This window comes from Antedon mediterranea, chromosome 6, assembly GCF_964355755.1.
Source record: "Antedon mediterranea chromosome 6, ecAntMedi1.1, whole genome shotgun sequence".
In the NCBI taxonomy this organism is placed as follows: Eukaryota; Metazoa; Echinodermata; class Crinoidea; order Comatulida; family Antedonidae; genus Antedon; species Antedon mediterranea.
This window is the reverse complement of record NC_092675.1, coordinates 31,524,772-31,544,911: the sequence shown is the minus strand read 5'-3', so window position 1 is coordinate 31,544,911 and position 20,140 is coordinate 31,524,772. Positions and strand designations below refer to the sequence as shown.

The 20,140-nt window shown below is 31.4% G+C and overlaps 2 protein-coding genes across 5 annotated transcripts in view; both read left to right on the top strand.

The window, feature by feature from the left end:
• The window catches only part of LOC140052234 (solute carrier organic anion transporter family member 2A1-like), a 9,546-nt gene extending 7,151 nt beyond the window's left edge, over positions 1 to 2,395 (top strand). For 2 of the 3 annotated variants that reach the window (XM_072097703.1, XM_072097701.1), the window contains exons 5-10: positions 1 to 131; positions 475 to 631; positions 814 to 989; positions 1,205 to 1,269; positions 1,390 to 1,583; positions 1,722 to 2,395. In XM_072097703.1, coding sequence (XP_071953804.1) covers positions 1 to 131; positions 475 to 631; positions 814 to 989; positions 1,205 to 1,269; positions 1,390 to 1,583; positions 1,722 to 1,820 — 822 coding nt within the window. In that variant the 3' untranslated portion in view covers positions 1,821 to 2,395. The remainder of the gene's footprint in view (positions 132 to 474; positions 632 to 813; positions 990 to 1,204; positions 1,270 to 1,389; positions 1,584 to 1,721) is intronic. The other variant, XM_072097702.1, reaches the window with a different exon arrangement.
• A 2,238-nt stretch (positions 2,396 to 4,633) lies between these two features.
• LOC140051707 (rapamycin-insensitive companion of mTOR-like) lies at positions 4,634 to 19,850 on the top strand. Of its 2 annotated transcripts, XM_072096999.1 has the most exons (29): positions 4,634 to 4,679; positions 4,783 to 4,830; positions 7,447 to 7,544; positions 7,761 to 8,018; positions 8,530 to 8,656; positions 8,921 to 9,090; positions 9,357 to 9,424; positions 9,625 to 9,692; positions 9,969 to 10,051; positions 10,288 to 10,375; positions 10,671 to 10,828; positions 10,939 to 11,019; positions 11,300 to 11,400; positions 11,537 to 11,708; positions 11,947 to 12,033; positions 12,142 to 12,188; positions 12,431 to 12,581; positions 12,823 to 13,040; positions 13,201 to 13,327; positions 13,505 to 13,746; positions 14,008 to 14,284; positions 14,424 to 14,516; positions 14,657 to 14,763; positions 15,188 to 16,387; positions 16,667 to 16,811; positions 17,055 to 17,361; positions 17,635 to 17,899; positions 18,002 to 18,140; positions 18,315 to 19,850. In XM_072096999.1, the coding sequence occupies exons 1-29, from the start codon at positions 4,634 to 4,636 to the stop codon at positions 18,372 to 18,374; spliced, it is 5,031 nt and encodes a 1,676-aa protein (XP_071953100.1). In that variant the 3' UTR covers positions 18,375 to 19,850. The 2 variants fall into 2 exon arrangements, with proteins under 2 accessions (XP_071953100.1, XP_071953101.1); XM_072097000.1 differs by lacking the exons at positions 4,634 to 4,679; positions 4,783 to 4,830 and adding an exon at positions 7,150 to 7,354.
• The last annotated feature ends 290 nt before the right edge of the window (positions 19,851 to 20,140 follow it).

Below are 20,140 nucleotides of genomic sequence, written 5' to 3'. Positions count from 1 at the left end.
CGTGGCTTATCTATCATGGTAGTAAGCATTTGTTTGACGGCGGCGTGTTTGTCAATTCCTGTACTCTTTATTGGATGTACCAATCCTGAAATAGCTGGTGTAACTGTTCACTATGAAAATCACCAACAATTGTAAGTACCACATTCTCGACTCGCCTAAACAGTTTACTATTTCTAATACGGTTGAGATTCTACAACCTTACTTTTCGTAAGATAAGATTTCGAGATATACTGCAATGAAAAACATCTAAAAAAGTTTATATCTACTCATTGGCTTCAAAAACAATAATAACTGTTTAGAGTTTCATCATCAATCAAAATCATTGGTATAAAAATTACTTATTATTAATATAAAAATACAGACCTCTGCAATTTAAATGTGAAAATAAGTAGTGGTATTATAAAACTTCAATACAAATATTTAAAGCAAATCTTTTTAAAAAAGATCACCTAATTAGTTTTGTTTCATCCTTAGCAGAAGTTTACCAGTTGCTGCTGGTGCCTGCAATCAGCACTGCTCATGTTCTAACGGTGTTTACGAACCTGTTTGTGGCGCAGATGGTGTAACGTATCTATCCCCGTGCCATGCAGGATGTACTACACGGCACAATGATATTGATAACAATAAAATGGTATCAAAGTTATTGTCAATATTTGACTGAGTGATTAAAAAAAAAAATTATCTAAGTGGTAATTTTAGAGTTTAGATGTGGTACAATTTGTTTTTAAACATTTATTAGATGATATAGGCATATATAGAATAAAGCTAACAAAGAATATATATTGTTTGTTTTAATGTTTGTATATTTAACAGAATTTTTCGGACTGTGCATGCATTGGTCAATCTTACACGGACAGTGACTTTCCTGCGGCTACTGAGGGCGTATGCAATTTTGTTTGTGATAAAACATTTGTATTTGCTCTATTTGTTGCGATAATTTCAACGTTTGCCAGTATGAGAACAAATCCATGCCTGATGGCAACATTAAGGTATAAGGTATTACTTAATAATGTAATTGTTATTAACTATTTATAAGATATAGGGATGGGGGGTCGGTCTTATCGGGGTCCCAACCTTTGACAATAAGTCTTTTCCCTTTGGTAGGAGCTTTTTTATCGATTCATCACCGAATGTTCATCTTTTCGTCTGTTTATATTCCTTGAAAATACTGCAGCCTTTGCTCTAATTTCTGTTTTGTATTTAGATCCGTAAATGACGAGGACAGAGGTATGGCGATGGGTTACCAGAGTCTTGTAGTAAGAGCACTAGGTAATGACCGTATCTGTTTAAATTATCGTATTTGAAAGATGATTCTTACGGTATGAAATAGCCTAGGCCTATAAACGAATTGTAACTATGCGCCTTAACTTATTGATTTGTATATTATAGGTTTCTTACCTGCTAGCCTATACTTTGGTGCCGCTATTTCTTCCACATGTTTATATCGTCAAGAAACAGATGCTGGAAATGGTGCATGTCTAATATACGATCTTGAACAATATCGTTTTGGCTTCATTGGTACTTTTGTGGCTTTGAAGGTGTTGGGTGCTATTTTTGCATGTTTCTTCTTCTTTTCTGTTAAGGTAAGATTTCAGTTTTATAAAAAATAATAAATACTAAATGCTATAGATATCCCGGTTTCTCGTTAATTTGTTTCTACATTATTTAAACAACCAAAATACATCCTTAATGTAGGGCCTACTTCTGAATTTGAATTACAGCTTTGGAAGATTCCAAGAGATAACAGAATCAAGAATCTGGACAGCCAAACACACGAAGATTATTCAGCATCTGATGAAAATACAGAAACGTTGGCATAGCTTGTTTTCTGTTCATACAGTATTTCATGAATGAATCAAACTGCATCATGTAGTGTAACTTTGTGTTTATTTCAATGTTATAAAAGTTTAATATGAACACAGGGTAGAGTGAAAATATGCTGAGTTTAGAAAAACGCAACAACAGATGGAAGAAGCTTGTTTCGACGCGGCGTCGTCGTCATGACCAGTTAACAAGTGCAATGCATTCATTTATATAACAAATACCATGTATAGGCCTAAGTAGTAAATACTTATTATATAACTGGTGCGTGCCTAGTTTAGTTGGGTGATTGATTTACTTGGTGTGTCATAAATGTAATCATCCTACCAACTTACTTTCTAAAATCCTCATCAAAGGTTATATTTCAATAAATCTTTATTTTTTGTACTTCATTATCCACTGAGATGATGGAAATAATTGATAATAGGCCTAATAATAAAATATTATAATGATATTTTTTTGCAGTTTACATTATCGTTGTGTGGTGCCTCATAGGTTGCTTAGTTAGTGTATTTTTACATGGATATTTGTTGGTTATAGAGAAACTACCTAATTCTCATCAACATTTATATTTTAATAAATCTTTATTGTTGTACCTCATTATCCACTGAGATGATAATTAATAAAACCTGCGTGAATATTATAATGATATTTTACAGTTTAATATAAATGTTGTTGCCCCATAAGCGTTGCTTAGTATTGTATTTTTTTACTTAGATATTTGTCGATTGGTTGTATCTCTTACGAGCACTACCGTGAGTTTGCTTTTGATTTTCGTCTAACTGAAGTATATGTTTGAAAGGCCACGTGTGGCAAATGTATTTTTACCAATATTAAGTTGAAAGTAGACTCATTTGAGTGTGATGAGAATGTCCAGATGGCATAGCGGTATGTGGTGCTTGTCGTGTCTAAAATATATAAACTATCAACAGAATCTTTGAAATTGAAGAATTGCGCAAACTAATAATATTATTGCAGTTTTTGTATTATTGTATTATGAATTGTGTAGACACTTGGGTTTATTTGATGACCTATCTATTAAGGTTTGGTATGTCCTAGGAAGCACACTATTTCAAAATTTCAAAATAACTCTCATAAGATTTATGCTGTGTTAATGTTTTGACAGTAATTTGTTGTTTAAATTTTGTAATTACATAGACTAACCTCGCATGTTTTCCGGTGTTAAAAACGTGTATATCCTAATAAATATTATTATTATTATAGAGGCATTTTGTATTATCCTACAACTTCATTTGTAGTAAAATTCTTTAAAAGTTATATTTTCAATAAATCTTTATTTTTTGTACTTCATTAACGACTTAGATGATGAAAATGTTGATTCCACAGTTGAAATACCGTCGTGGTGCCCCATAGGTTTCTTAGTTAGCGTATTACATGGATATTATTATTATTATTAGAGAAACTTTGTAATACCCTACCAACTTTCTTTGTAGTAAAATTCTCATCAAAAGTTATATTACAATAACTACTTATTTGATGTACTTCATTATCCACTAATAAATAATATAAAACGTATAGGCCTACGTGCGTTTAGGCCTACCTGCGTTTTGTACATGTATATTTGTCGATATGATTGTTTCCAAAATAGAGAAATTGTCTAATATATTCATATGTCCAACATTTTGAAATGAGCCACAGGCTGAGAACTGTCGAAATAAGAAAATTCAGAATTGTTCAAAAAAGTGTGTTTCAGAAAAGCGACAGTAGACCTGTATTATTTGTGTCCAGAATAGAGCAACTGTCTCCAATAGAGAAATTTAGATTTGCTAATGTTTAGCTTTCACACCCATCCATTTTACTTATAGTTCTACATTTTCTGTTCTCACTCCCCGAAGGACAAATGAAAATAATTAATACTTTAGAAATATAATTTTATTATATCAAAGTACAATGATCATTATTTTTTAATTTGGCTTGTATAATGTTATAAGAAAACAAAGAAAATTCATTTAAATAAAATGTGTACATATTATTGGTTGTAATATTGGAACTGACTTGAATTGATTGATACCGGCATAAACCACTTTTCTATAATGTAATAGGATAAAACCAACAAGGCCAACAGCCATAAGTCGCGTGCTCTCAGAAAAAAATGAACTTTAAAAAAGTAATGTACTTTAAAACTTTTCTGTACATCAAAACAGTTCAAAAAGTAAAGATACCCGACAGACCGACCGACAGACCGACCGACATAGTTAAAACTTGTCTGTACATCAAAACAGTTAAAAAAGTACAGAAAAGCGATAAAACGCATAGTGATACCGGACCGACAGACAGACCGACAGACCGACAGACCGACCGACATAGTGAACTATTGAGTCGCGTCCACCCACGCGACTAATTGTCTGTACATCAAAACAGTTCAAAAAGTACAGAAAAGCGATAAAACGCATAGTGATACCGGACCGACAGACAGACCGACAGACCGACCGACCGACATAGTGAACTATAGAGTCGCGTCCACCCACGCGACTAATTGTCTCTACATCAAAACAGTTCAAAAAGTACAGAAAAGCGATAAAACGCATAGTGATACAGGACCGACAGACAGACCGACAGACCGACCGACATAGTGAACTATAGAGTCGCGTCCACCCACGTGACTAATTGTCTGTACATCAAAACAGTTAAAAAAGTACAGAAAAGTGATAAAACGCATAGTGATGCCGGACCGACAGACAGACCGACAGACCGACAGACCAACCACCGACATAGTGAAAGAGTCGCGTCCACGCGACTAAAAACCATTTCATAACAGAAAATACGCATGCGCAAACACTTCATTTTTAACATGGCGGCGCCCATGTTACGAATTCGTTCTTATCGAAAAGGAAAAGGTAATAGGCCTACTACTAGTGTGTTTATGTGTTTGTAGATTTTTGCCCAGGTTATATTTTTCCTATAATAAATTACATCACGTATTTAATGTTTATCCTACAGGTCGTCAAGAAACTGGAGACACAGACGTGCCGTTAGATCTTAACAAAGGTAAGCCTTCCTAGCTAGGCCTAGCTAGGTTGTCAAATACGGAACTTTTTCCACCACATCAGGGCTTAAACGACGATTGCCGCGGTGGGTTTTGCGACCAGTTAAATGAGGCTTTTGACTTTGGTCCTATTAACCTAAATACAAGGGCGGTGCTTAGCTATATCTTGCTCGATACTCCTTATTTTTGTAGAACTACGGCCTACATTTAATACTTTTGTTGTGAGTTTTATATTTGATATGTGATATTAATTATTTAGAATTAGGCCTAGGCTAGGCCTAATAGTAGGCTGCCTTAGGCTAAGGGATTCCCAGGCTAAGGCCTATATATATTGATTGTCCAGTTTCCTTCAACAACACACTCCTAAATTAACAGATTTATTTATTCTTTCATTTATGAACAGAAATACACAATTTAAATACTAATATAAATGTACTTAGGCCTATATAGTTTGCCTACTACTATTTGCAAAATAGTTCTTGATTTGAAAAAAAAAAACAGCTTTGCAATCTTCTTTCCTTCTATTTCATTGTTTGTATATCTGCCAACAAAATCAGTGCACAATTTTATCGGTTTCTGATCATTTGGACTGCCACTTATTTCAGTCATTGACTTTGTTAAGTACAAGGGTTAGGCCAACTTTACTAACCTTCGTTTTTACTCACCATTTGCCAAGAGGGATTTTTGTTTGTAGAGATATTTGGAATGAGTTGCATGATAAAAATCATTAAATGAAACTGTAAGAAATTATTTAAACCATTGACAATTGTATGTGCAAAAATTGATAGTAATTTTACAGGAAGGTTTGTTTTTCACAAAAGGGACAAAACTTTACTTTCGCTGCTGGTGTTTAGTTTTAAAACTCAAATTTCAATCAACATTTTACCAAAGACGGATATTTTAGAGATTTTCTTCCATGACTTTTGCGTCATGTTTTTTAGCCCATATAATGGTGCACATTTACATTAAGTTTAATAATTACTTTATTTACTTCGTATTACCCAATAAATTGCACAACCATTGGAATTGTTAGAGAAGTAGTTAGTAGTAGGATTTTCTGTATTTGATTAGTTTATTTATACACCTATATTAAATTGCACAACCAATGGAATTGATAGAGTAGTTAGTAGTAGGATTTTCTGTATTAGTTTATTTATACACCTATATTAAATTGCACAGCTATTAGTTTTTTATTTACGTGACTATTTTGTGTGTAATTACAAAGCATATTTTTTGTAAATCTTTAACCAATATAATTTGTGTGCTAATGAAGTGACTATCAGGATTCCCACCGGAGCCGCCTAATAACAGGAAGAGTGAAGCACCTTTATTTGTATAAAAACAGGAAATCAGATGATTTGGTTCAGGTATTCCCAGCAATCCGTTTAGTAGATGAATACAAAGTAATTCATTCAATCTCTTAGGATAAAAGCTAAATTAGAAATTATAATTTTCTTTTTAATTTAGTGCATTCCATTTTCAAATGTTGTGTAAAACTCTTTCATTCACTGAATTCAAATTACTGACTAGATTGATTTTCATCTATTGAATAGAATTGCCAAGCAGGTACAGGTAACAAGTACAGAACTCAGAATTTGGCTGTGAGGCATAACAGTTATAGATAGTGCACTTTATATGTTGGTTTTCCACCGCGCATCAAGCCTGGGTTGGTTTACACCACGCATCCAGTCTAGCTTGTCGCACAAACACTTCAAAAAACCTGAAAATACAATTTGAGAAAATAATCAAAAATAGAAAATTAACCAATCAAATTGCAAAGATACGTCTGTATATTTATAGGTGTTATAACTTTTGCTGTTATGACCTAAGATTAAGAATGATTATCTGGTCAATGCACCAATTCCCTCCATTTTCATGATCTTACTGATATTCAGAGTTCAGGATATTTTAAGATTGACAAATATTGACAATGATTATTATGTAGTATAGTATAGAAAGAATAGATTTATAGTTGTCCCATCCCAGTACAAAGTTCATTAAATAGAGTTACTCTGACAAGATTTATATCTCGTTAGTTTAGTCATATTGTATTAGTATTATCCAGTGGGTTTATAAATATAAGAACTAAAGAGAGAAAGAAACTAGGAACTAGGAGAGAAAGCCCTTGGAAAGCAGCTGGATAGATTAGCACAAACCAGAACAACTTGGCAGGCTGCATTAAGGAAAATTCATTACATAGTAATCACGTTGCTGTCTGTGTGCATTATTGACTCTACCTTCTGTCAACCTTTTTGTTTGTAAAAGTGGAGTGTAGCCAGAGAGAACACTACTATAACATTCACGATTAGGGTCAGTCTGACGGGAGTCTACCAGACAATAATTCAACCTTAATACAGTTTGTATTTTGTTTAAATACAACACTGTTACAAATATCATAAATGCATTGCAGTTAGATAACATGTAAGCATTTTAAAATGGTTGTGTCGAGAAATGAAGTGATTAATCAATCTGATAGGAAAACAGTTGACAATATTGAGCTGAATGGCCATCTTAATGCCCTAACAAGTAAGTTTTATACATTAAAAAAACTATAATCAGTGTGTTACTTTTCTATTATTATTAATGTTATGTATTTATTGTTGTATTGATTTTCACAGAGCCACCTGAAAATTTAAGAGATATTCTTTTAAATGTCACAAACAGTAGTGAAGTATTGTATGGGAAAAGATTGAGTTATCTAAACAACTTTGTGAAGGTAAGAATGTATGTGAAAGTAAAATAGATCCACCAGTTAGGGTTTGATCAGTTGTAGAGACTTTGAAAGCAGATGTTTGTGATTGGATAAATGCTAGAGTGTAGGTGCCACAACAACAGTCCAATCAATTCCTCTTACTGTCAATGTGATTACTATTGGAAAAACATCAGTTCTCAATGTCAATGTGATTACTTTTAATGTCTTTTTTTCTTTCAGCTCCTTGATTCTGTATCAGATGATGATAAACTTGGCTTTACAATATCAGAAATTGTGTACTGCCTTAGAGTAGCTCTTGTTGATAACTCAAAGGAGTTGCGAGCAGGATGTTTGAGAGCTTTACGTTATCTTTTAAGAAATTCTACAACATTACAAACTATGTTAGATTTACAAATTGATATTCTTGTTGGTAGATGTTTAGATTTTTGTCAAGACAATGATGTCGAGAGAATTCAATCTATGCGTTTCATAAGACGTGTAAGTGATATTATTATAAATAATATATACAGTAAGCTTATCATAAAAAAAGGAATTTGTAATGTCATAAACAAATCAGGTATTGTTATTTAATTGGATTTTGATCTTTTCTTGTAATACATATTGTTTTTTATCTTGTTTGTAGGTTATTGTGCTTTCTTTTGTATTAATATCCAAGTAGACATACGTTAATAACAATGAGTCACTTTTGAACTTCCTCATAGCTATAATAAATACATCTTGTGAAATGTTGTACTCAAATACAATTAATTCACATGGAATTGGTTAGCCTATATAAACACTGTCAAATTATCTTGTATCAACAAGACTTCAAACTAGACATGTTAATTTGTGGAAATTATTAATTTCCTTAACAAGTCCCAATAGCTGCTAGTTTTAATATGTTTACTATTAAAGACATCAGATAAAATCCACCTTGTTAACCAAGGCAACAGATTTTATTATGCTCTGTTTTATGAATTGAAATTGAAAAATGTTTACAATTTTATAGATTCTTACCGTAGCACCACAACTGTTTCCCCAATCACTGGCAAATGTTTTAGTTGCTATAGCAAATGATGGTGACAGTGAGAGAGATAGACTACAAAGAGCGTGTCTGGCAACTTTGTGTGAATTGGGTAATGTACATTCATAGTTAATTTGTAAAAGCAGTATATTGTAAATACACAATACAAATATTTACACATGGGCTCAAATCACCAAATTATTGTTTTACTCTTATTTAAATACTTCAAATACATCTTTTTCATACATCTCAAATATCTTGTAATAGTGCAATTGTATATTTTAAATTCACTATACCCATGTTTGCTCTTACTCGTCTTTTTTTCTAGAGGGTATTTAATCTCAGTATTTAATTTTATATTTGTTTATCTCATCAGCAATTAAAAACACAGATGTATTTGCCCAAGCTGGTGGAATTGCAACATTGATACGAAACATCTTGGATTCACAAGTTGATAGGATTAATGAGTCTGTTATTATGACTATTATGCACCTGTTAAACTATCCACACACCAGGTGTCATCTACGTTCCAGTCTTGATCTTGAGGTTAATATTTATCTTTAAATTGTCCCCTTGGAAAAAAATAATGCCATTTAATGTCACATAATAGTTATTATATTATACCTTAAGTTATTTTACATTACTTACCCTGTTGTTAAACGCATTTGGAATGCTCTTGTCATGAATGCGTTTGTAACAAATCATATTCAGTTGTTTTGCAGCATAAACTTCAATCATATTGAAATACAGTAGGAGACAAACAGAGTAGTACAAAATATATTGGGTTGATAAATTATATTGTTTTCTTCCAGCAAATTTTAGCTCCTTTTACAGATTTAAATTACAAGCATACAGGAGAAGCTTCAGACCAACACCAAAGGTAAACAATTATACTACAAATTTAGCTCCATTAAAATTATAAAAATGATTTGATTTGATTCTTGAGTATGATCAAATAGATTACAAACACTGCATGTTGTTTTGAAGTTACACTTATTTTATCTCTGAAATGACTCAGTGGAGTATTATAATTTTATTTTGAAAATGAATATTGTTAATTTTGTCTATTATTTGTTTAAGTGAGGAGAGAGAGATTATGTTCAGATCTAGCAGATTAGCCATTATTTCAATGCTTCGCTCTTGGCCTGGTAAGATAAAAACAATAATATGTCATATACATAGATTCTAAATTACACACAGAAATAAACAACTTCTGCCCCGAGTAGACCATCTAAAGTGGCTTCAGTTATTTGATGTTTTGTAATAAGTAACTATGCACAAGATAGAACCTGAAATCTACTATAATTACTGTTATAATAAAGGTATAAGCTATATGTCATTCCCCGTCAAGGGTCTGATTTCTATGATAAATATATTATCTCTGTGAATTGGCATTTACATACTTGTGACTGATTTGTTTACAGGTATGATAAGACTTTGTAAGCCAGAATCTGGAGGTCTTCACTCATTGATAAACATTCTGTGTATCCCAAATGAAGAAACTAGGGTGAGACTACTACTCTACTTTAAGCTCATTATTTTTCTCATTTTATTTCTAATTATTGAATTGAAAAAGAAAAGAAATTATACAGTGCAAAAACGTAGTGTGTTTGATACAGAACTTACATACACCAGTGTGTCTATGTAGCTATTTATTATCACAAATTGGGATTGCTTTTCATAAATAGATTCCACATTGACTTACAAACATTTAATTATTCTTGCTTTCAATTTAACTTTTAGAAGCATATTATGACCCTGATATTCCACCTATTCCATTTACATGTTCCGGACTGGACTGATGATTTTTTCGTAGCTATTATCACATCAGGTAATAAAAACTATAAAATATATATAAGATTTTCCTGGCAGTATATTGAATATTTCCAGTTGCCAATGCTAACTAAATTAAACTAAACAAGTTTTATCATTTTATATAATTTTAACACCATATCTCAAAACACTATAGTGTTCTTTAATTTTATATATACATTAGATATTTAAAATGCTATGGGCATGTGCTGTAATCTTTAACAGTTGTAGAGTGTTTATAGCTTTGTGTTACTAAGCTTCAGATAATATTTCTAAAAATGCAGTATTATTTAAACTATAACATTTGTTGACAGATGCATCTCATTGGCAGAGTAGCTGGTCATTATCAGAAGGTTTTGTAGTTGAAGAAGCTAAAGTTATTTTACCACATCTTGCTTCATCCAGAACAAATCTAGTAGAAAATCACAATGCACTGTTGTTGTCAGCATTTATTAATGCAGGGTTACTTGAGGTATGTCTGGTGATTGGAATTTTGAATCATTGATAATTTAGGTGTTTGTACTGTATTAATTGCATAGATAATATTGTTATATTAAATACTGTATTGTTTCTGTATCTTAGAGCCTAGTAGAAGTCATCACATCTGGAAGTGACCACCTTGCTACCATGGCAACTGTTCTTCTTGGGGAACTGCTTCATCTGGTAACATTCTTTTTTTTTAACATTAACTACTAAACTTACTTGAGCATTACTTTATTTTATTCAATTAATGTACAAAATGTCAAAAACTTTTACTATGGATATTATACTAAGATATATTATTTAAAGATTAAAAATCCCATACCACGTAGGATAGCTTTTTAAATACTTATACAACTCATGTCTTACATAATTTTGTCTCAAGCTAATATCATTCTCTAAGACAATATTCTAAATAAATTGTATAAAATATGTAATCAGTTATTTTTTATTGTATTACTAGGCAAATAGATTGTTACCCCCAGAGTGCAGTCATCATTATCATTGCCTTCCAACATTGATGTCAATAGCAGCTGCCTTTAATATACCACCACTCCAAAGAAAGTAAGTAATGCATACAATATTGGCACAATAAGTTAGTTCATTTTTTAAATATATTGTAACCATAGTCTGACCAGTAGTCTGTTTTTAGTTGTTTGTTCAAAAATATACTGAATATTAGGTATACATATTTTGACAGTCGTGCAAATGCAGCAGTAAATCATCTTAACACACTACATGAAGTTAAAAAGACTGGAAATGTTCCAAGAAGTTTGTTCTTAGACAACATCATGTCACATCAACGAGACTTAGCAAATGAAAGAAAGTCCGACAAGGCAGCTAAAGAAGATTTAAAACAATTCCTCAACAAGGTAAAGAATTTTTTATTATATTAAGTATACAATTCCTATTACTTCATAAGGGTCTGATTTTTTGTTCTGTTCTTTTATAAATTTATATGAATCTTTTTGTTTTGCAAGCTCCTTGAATTTCTTCTTTTGGAGATAATAAAGTATGTCTTATAATATGTCTTACTTCATACGTGCATTTCACACCTGTGAACAAATAATGCAATGGCGAAGTAATCATATTTTCATTATATTTTTTTAGGATTTAGAAGAAGCTATTAAGAATTCCAATGTGTTGACAGATGAGGCTATTAAGTGGAATTGGGATTTATTAAGCACAATATTTAAGGTAATCATCAGTATCTATATTAACACTATAAAGATACATTATACGGTTTAACAATTATTTGCACCAACAGCACTTGCTGATAACTTCATTTTATCATCTTTCTTTCAGTGGTCAAGTCTTGTTCTTTCAAAGTCAGAAGATGCAAATGTTGTTAAGTAAGTTTTTTTAGCAACTAAAAGTCATTGATTCATGCTGTTTTTATATCAGTTTGGTCTGAAACACAATTAATAATGCAGAATTTGTGCAAGCCATTTGGCCAGCCAATACTTTTGTTTGTGATGACGAAAATCTATATTGTAATTGTAAATTTAATTGTAAATTCTTTGTTAAATTGGCCTCATTGGTGGATCGTTTGCTGAAACCAATTTGTTTTAAATTCCGTGTATTTCTGTTTCAGATTTCTCAGGAATATTGCTTACTTCTACAGACCCCAAAGTAATTTATTCTGTCGTAAACCTCTAGACAAAATAAAAGTGAGGTCACAAGAACTGCAACAGTATACTGTAGTTGGCATTCAATTTGTCCACTTCCTTGTTTGCTCTATAGAGGTAATATTTATAAGATTTAAATAATAATAATAATCAGTCAACCCAAAAAATCTGGTTTTGTAAAAATGTTCCGGTTTTCAATGAGTTTGATATTGGGAGATTTTACTGTAATACTAAACAATGCTATATTATAGATTAATTTTTCAAATATTTTTACAGCATTATTATTGAACAGAAGTTCAAAAACATTTGTATTAATTTTATTCTGTAATAATCGTAATGTAATTGTGTTTTTCTGTAGCCTGAATGCCAGCGTATTTTATCAGAACTAGTAGAAGACATTGTGGATTGTATTGGGGAGATACTTTTATCTCCTACTAACAGTGTATCAGGTCAGGCTGTTTTTAGTCCTCATAGTCTACACACAACGTTAAGTCAGGATTATATGCTTTTTCTTGGAACACTTTCTGGCAGTTTGCAAGGAGAGAAAATCCTTGAAAAACATGGTGCATTCCAATAGTATGTACACATTTGTTCTGTTTAGTAATATATTTATATTTCAAATGTAATTTTATTGATATAATATAATTTTTTATACACAAATGTTATTGTTGTTATCCATTAACAAATAGAGTATGTTCAATTAATTCACCAAGTTGGTAATTTCTTCAAAATTTAGCTTTTTAGATTTGTGTACATTGTCACATCATGACAGTTTGTTGCGGCTTATTATAACATGTTTGGATTACAAGAGAGATGGCCTGGCTAGAGTGATCCTCACAAAAATGCTCTCTTCATCTGTAGATGTATGTATTTTATTAAATTACATAAGATGTATATTTAATGTATTAGTAATATTGAAATTAACTTAATCCATTTTTTAGATACAAAGTTTCAGAAGTTTTTATTAGCACAAAAATGAACATCGGACTAACCAACACACTGTAAACATTTAATGATTATTAATCAATTTATTTAATTAGGCTGTAAGGTTGTACACAACAAGCCACCTACGTGTCCTTTTAAGAGCAAGAATACCATATTTTCACAACTGGGGTATGGAGTTACTAGTCATGCAATTGTATGATAAAAACAAAGCAATAGCTTTGGAATCTGTGGATATAATTGATGAAGCATGTGAGGATGAAGCTAATTTACATAGTCTTGTACAAATAAGACCAACTGTATTGCATATGGGAGATAGAGGAGCTATATTACTAACAAGGTATTTCATTATACTTTTAATTTATCCATTTTGTTATTGCTTGAATTCAACAAACTTATGTAAATTAAAATATAACTGTTACAGAGATGCAGCAAACCTGAACAAAAGAATAAATATCTGTTATACAAAGAAAAACTTGTTATTTTTATTTCAATCACTTTTATTCAATAAAACAAACACAAACTGTATAGAACACATATAGTGCTACTACTTATTTTGGCCATGTAAATGCATTATTAATTGTTAGATACTGTTTTCTAGGTTCCTATCTACAACAACAGGTTTTAGATACCTATCTGAAGTTAACTTTGTTAACCATGAGCTTCAGAAGTGGTTCAACAGTTTCAACAAACGTTATGTAGTTCTTGTTGAAACACAAATGAATGAAGCTTTTACAAGTTATATTAAACCAATGTATGAAGGAGCATTTGTTAGAAGAAGTCGTGATGACCGAAAGAACAAAGATGTGTTTGTTCCTGCGCATTTATATGGACAGCTTGTTCAACACAAAGGTGGAGCTGATCTTATAGATGAAGAGGTTTGTGCTTTATTTCATATCTACTCATTTTCTGTTGTTTTATTTTATTTCATAATCACAGTTTTCTTTTTGTGCTGTTCATGTTATAATTCCATCATCTTAAATCAATATCCACTAATTTGGGGTGTTTTTTTCTTAGGATTATCTAAGTCAATTTTGTCGCACAATTCACTGTCCTGACATGGTGACGTGTGATGGAGTTCTTACCTTGAAGGCTGCCCTCTGGGCCGTGGTAAGTTTTAAAACATTTTTATTGTAGACCGTTCTAAATTTGTTTATTTTGAAAAGGAATAAACTTTAAAAATAAGTTAAAATGATAAAACAGTTGTCAGTGGTCTTTAATTAAATGATTTGAGATTGGTATTTTACCAGGGTCATATTGGAAGTAGCAATTGGGGGTTAAAACTACTTGAAAGAGAAGAAATCATTCCAGACATCATCCGCCTTGCTGAAGAGTGTGAGGTTTTTTCAGTCAGGGGGTAAGTAAAATAGACAAAGATTGTCTTTGTCTCGCTGGACATTTTTCAAATCTTTCAAATGATACCTTATACCAAGGAATTACTGGAAATTACTTTTTTTTCATTTCACATAATTCTCACGCTACAGTATAAAACATAATTTATGCAGTATTATAAGTAATTCCTGTGATACAGTGTCATACACGATATGATACGACAAACAATAAACACTATGTTAAAAAACAGTTAAACAACATTAAATATCACAATCTGGTTATACATTATTTTCAGTTTTCAACATCATGGTGTATATACAGTACAGTGTCAAATGTGACATTGTTTCTATCATACAGGTGTATAAAACAGCTAATTGCAAAGTTATGTGCTAGTTGTCAAATGTTTACCGTATTATTAAACTTTATTTTAAAAACACATTTATTTTTAGGACATGTTTCAATGTGCTGGGCCTTTTAGCAAAGACTAAGCAAGGTTCTGGCATACTCAGTAAATTGGGATGGGAAAGCATTCGACATAGTAGAAATGAACAGTGGCCTGTGGTAGAAGAGCAAGAAGGTATCTTCAGTGAAAAAGAACTTGTAGAGAGTACATCAATGTCAAGTTTTGATAGTGTCAGTACAAGAACTAACAGTCCTTCTCCATATCAATTTGATGAATCAATTGTTAACCAAGAGCCTGAAAGCTTGTTTTTTGTTACCGGTGACAATGTTGCTGTTAGTCCAAAGTCTACCTTCTTTTTAAGCATTGATGATAAAGGAGAACATAAACTGGCTACTGGAGCACAAAAAGCTCCTCATCTTGAAAGTTCAGTAAGGTCAAAAAACAAAGATAAGATTGGATTTCCACTTTATCAAGCAGCAGACACAGATGGTTATAGCAAATGTAATTCTGGTATTCGCAGAGAAATTGCAGCTAATCAAGACAGACGTATTCCAAGGACAAATGATTTGAGACGAGTTAAAACAATGCCTTCAATGGAAGGAAATGATGACTCTTTATTAAAGAGTCCGTTGCAAAAGATACGAAGTAATAGTGACAGTAAAGCCAGGTCAAGGAACGTAATAACTAATTCACATTCCCAACATAGCATACAAACCAAACCAAGAACCCTCACAGACTCTGCTTATCCACCTCCAGCAAATACTGCCAGAGATCGCAGTCAAAGTCTAAAATTTAGAAGCAATAGTAATGAAAGTTCTGGTCGTGGAAGTGCTGGTTCCAAAAGTAGAAGTGAAAGCTTTACAACTGACACAACACAAACAAGTGGAGTAAGTTCAATGTTATCACACCCATCAAGTCCTCACCATGACTCATCCATGACTAGTCTAAGTACAGTCATGAGTGGACAAACTGTTAAAACTGTACATTCTTCGGATGCTACAAGGAGACAATATAACTTACATCGAACTCCTAGCTTTACACAAAGAGTTTCAAGGACTCTTCCAAGAAGTTTTGGAAAGAACTCTGGTGGAACGTTTGAAACTAATGCAGTATTTACTAGTAGGCGGGATGCTAATGGGTATGCAGCCTTGCGTGCTCTTCAGTTACACAGAAGACTGTCTGTGGATGATTGTGGCCTTATAAACACTTTCCAAGATGATCATTTAACCAATTCTAAATTTCCTTTGTAAGTTTAGTATACAATACATTATATTCCTGCATGTAGTTATTATGTTGTAATATGTGGTGGTAATATTTCCTAATATAAAGAATTTTGTACCATTTAAATAAACAAAATAAATAAGAAAGAAGTTGCTAAAGACCTACAGTATTTCAAAATACTGTACCGCCAATATTTCCACTTTTTATTTCACCACCACTCAACAGTGAAAATAACAGAGTTGGAAAAAAAACATAAATTCAGTCTTATTTATGAATAATGCCAATATCAATTCATCTATTTTAGAAGCAGAAGTTCTGGATCTTTAACGGGTTTCATCAGCAATAGCATGCCATGTATACCATCGCCCAAAGCTAATCAAAGAATTACATCTGCTGTTGGTGGGTACATGGGTCTCTGCTTACCTGTAGATGTCCATCTTATTTTTCATGTAAGTATGTTAACATGTCTTTGTTAATGCCTGTACTACATGTGTGGGTTTGTAGGGTGCTTTCAGTTTTAAATGAGCAAACATTTATATGTGTCTCAATTATATACAAACTTGCGTGTAGGAATTTCAATGACATTATATGATTAACGCATAATAAATGTATTAGATATAAACATGTCTTCCATCATTAAGATAACCATGTATGGAAAGTAACTATTCTGACATTAGATAATTTGTTTTCAGGATGATGAATCGTTATACCGTCAAAATTTCTTTAAGTTAGTTGAAAACTGCCAGTCCCAGCAGCTACAAGTAACTTGTGTTGATAATGTACGCTTTACAAAACACAAGAACCTAAGTACTTCATTCCCAACCTTGTTACCATTATCACCACAAGAATCTAGTTTACCGGAGTCTTATCAATCTATTGGTCACGTTACACGAAACAGTTTACAAAGAGACAAATATAACTCACAGCAGACAGATGATGATATCCATTTAAGGCAGTTTTGTTTCCGTTGCTCTAAAGATGATACAGATGAAGAAAATGGTAAAATATGTCTTTGAATGCATGTCTGTTTTAAAATATAACTATTTTTTATGTTTTAAAAGTTTATTATATCAAATATTTAAATATAAATTTGTATCGAATGCTACCAAAAAATGATATGTAATTAGATTCCATCATTATTTCTAATTACAAAATTATCTACTTTTCTTAAATTTGTAATTTTTAGATTTATTGTTCAAATAGAACTATGTATTTTTATTTGAAAGCTGATGTATAAAACATTTGCAAAACATTATTGCTATATTATTTCAGATTATGGAAGATTACGATCTGTTAGTGAATGTGAACCATTGGACATAAAATTGGACAATCTTCAAGTTGAGAATTCAATGGAAAAGGGAGAATTTTCTATGAGTCCATCAAGCGATGTCAGTAACTTTTCACGTCTTAGCTCATCTAAGTTCACATCATACAATTCAAATCATGGTTATCAACTATTAAGAAAGGAACTAATGCAGTTTATTAGCAATATGTGCAGCTCAGTAAGAAGGAAAGCCCAAGAACAGGGTCTATTAAAGTAATTATTATTTATTTATTATAACAATACCTAAATATTACAAGTGTATTTTTCTTATTTGATTTGGTAACTGACAAGTTATTCTATATATATATTTTTTAGTTTAAAAGAGAAGTTCCCACATATTTTTGAAGACATTTGCCTTTATTCAGATGTCTGCCACACATTAGCAACCCATACTTTCCGTCTCTCTGCCAGAAGATTCATTCAAGAACTCTTTCAAGAAGTAAAATTTGATTCCGTAAGTGTACAGAATATTACCATTAATACTATACCAAATTCTAATTATCTTCTTACTAACTACTGTACTGACACACCTATCTCTTTAGATTCACCTTTTATTCTCCATAAGTTTACTTCTATTTCTCATTCTTATCAGAACTTCTTTTAAAATCACTTTCATTGTTTATTTTAGATTATTGATATCCCACAAGCAATATTAGCTGACAGTAATAAAGTAAGCAATCTGGAATAAAAAGAAATGGCAATTACTGAGGGAAAAACTACTGTACCAAATCAGTATCAAATCGGCTGTTATTTTAGCTACATCTAATAGGTGTACTTTCTACTGTAAGCTGTTGTACTTAGCAACCAATCATGTATTTAATACATCTAAAATGGTATATTAACTTAGCAACCAATCATGTACTTTGATACATCTAAGCTGTTGTACCATCTAAGTTTCTTTTGGACTACGTACAAAAAGTTACTTTTACACATCATCAACCTAGACATAATAAATTACATTAGATAGTTTACAATAATTGAATGATAGTGGATATAAATATGTAACTGTTGTATTTTGTGATGATAATAAATGACTTGTTATATTCCTAATTAACTTTAAAAGTAATCAAAGTATAACGTATTTTAATTTGTAAATAAGTATTAGAAATGTATACATACACAAATTGATATAATATTATAGTCTTCTATTATTAATGTCTTTAGTATTTTTTCCTTCATTATTATTGTCAGAAATCTCTGTGACCATACAGTGAAATCTGTAATTTTCATATTGAAATTTCATTAGACTTAGTTTTCAAATACAATTTTAATAATGTAGCACATATAAGCAGCAGACAGTGTAAAAATTAAGAAAAATGCCTTCTCCTTATTTTTAAAATCTAACTAATATAACATAATAATGTTCATACTGTTTTATTGATCTTTCTATATATTCATTGCCTACTTAGTACTTATACACAACACAAATTCACATATTAGGTCATAATATGCTGTATTAATAATGTTTATTTGGTACATAGTTGTTTGTACAATATGATTCAAAAGCATTTGTCTTAATAGATGTATCAATGGAGTTTAGTGCAAAACATGTTTTACTTTCACCTTTACTCACTCAAGTGACCGAATAAATATTTAGTATTTATTATTATTATATTCATTTGTTTTGTGATTATGTATATTTTAGTTTGTATTGATTGATTAAAGTCTATCCAGTTTGTGCAATACAAAAGAAAGTAATATATTGTGCAAGTTGATAAAACAGCCGAATTGTAGAGTCCCTGATTGAGGAAAACGTATACTTGTTGATACAGGTGCCCTACCTAGTCAATTACAAAAACATATCTCCACATATTAATTTACTGAAGATATATGTTTTTACAATCATTCAAAATGCTGTGATACTATTTTACCTAAACTACAGTAGATATTCTGAATACAGAATATGTAATTTGAATAGGTAATTTAAATAAGGCATTGTAATATTCTACACAGATTGTTGAGTAGTGCAGACCATCCACTTTTTGTAAAATGCTTTTAGAGAATAGCCCAATGAAAAGAATTTTAGTTAGTTTCTAGTAATTCTAGTAATTGTTAGTATTTTTTGTAGTATAGTCATCATAATGTTGTCACAGGAAAATAATTTAGCCAAAGTTGTGTTTACACTTTATTTTTACTAAATTGTAAAAATCATAAACAAATAATTCCAAATAATTGTACTATTTTTAAAAAGATAATTTGCATTGTTTTTACATGTTTATTTTTACAATGTTTCAGCTGGAACTGATTAAAAAATTAAGAAGTGAACATTGTGTATCCTTTTTTTTTAAAGGTTGAAAAATGTTTATCTTTTTAAAGCTCTATCTACACTATCAAACTTGATGTACCCAAATATGGTAGTAATTTATGCCCAGATATAGTAGTGATATGTATATCATCATGTCTATTATATGGGCACATCACATGTTTTTGTCATAAAGTTTGATAGACTAAGGC

Coding starts and splice junctions, on each gene's coding strand:
- LOC140051707 (XM_072096999.1), top strand. CDS start 4,634: ATGGCGGCGCCCATGTTACGAATTCGTTCTTATCGAAAAGGAAAAG. Junction 10,829..10,938: donor TTAATGCAGGGTTACTTGAG/GTATGTCTGGTG, acceptor TCTGTATCTTAG/AGCCTAGTAGAAGTCATCAC. Junction 13,747..14,007: donor GGAGCTATATTACTAACAAG/GTATTTCATTAT, acceptor ACTGTTTTCTAG/GTTCCTATCTACAACAACAG.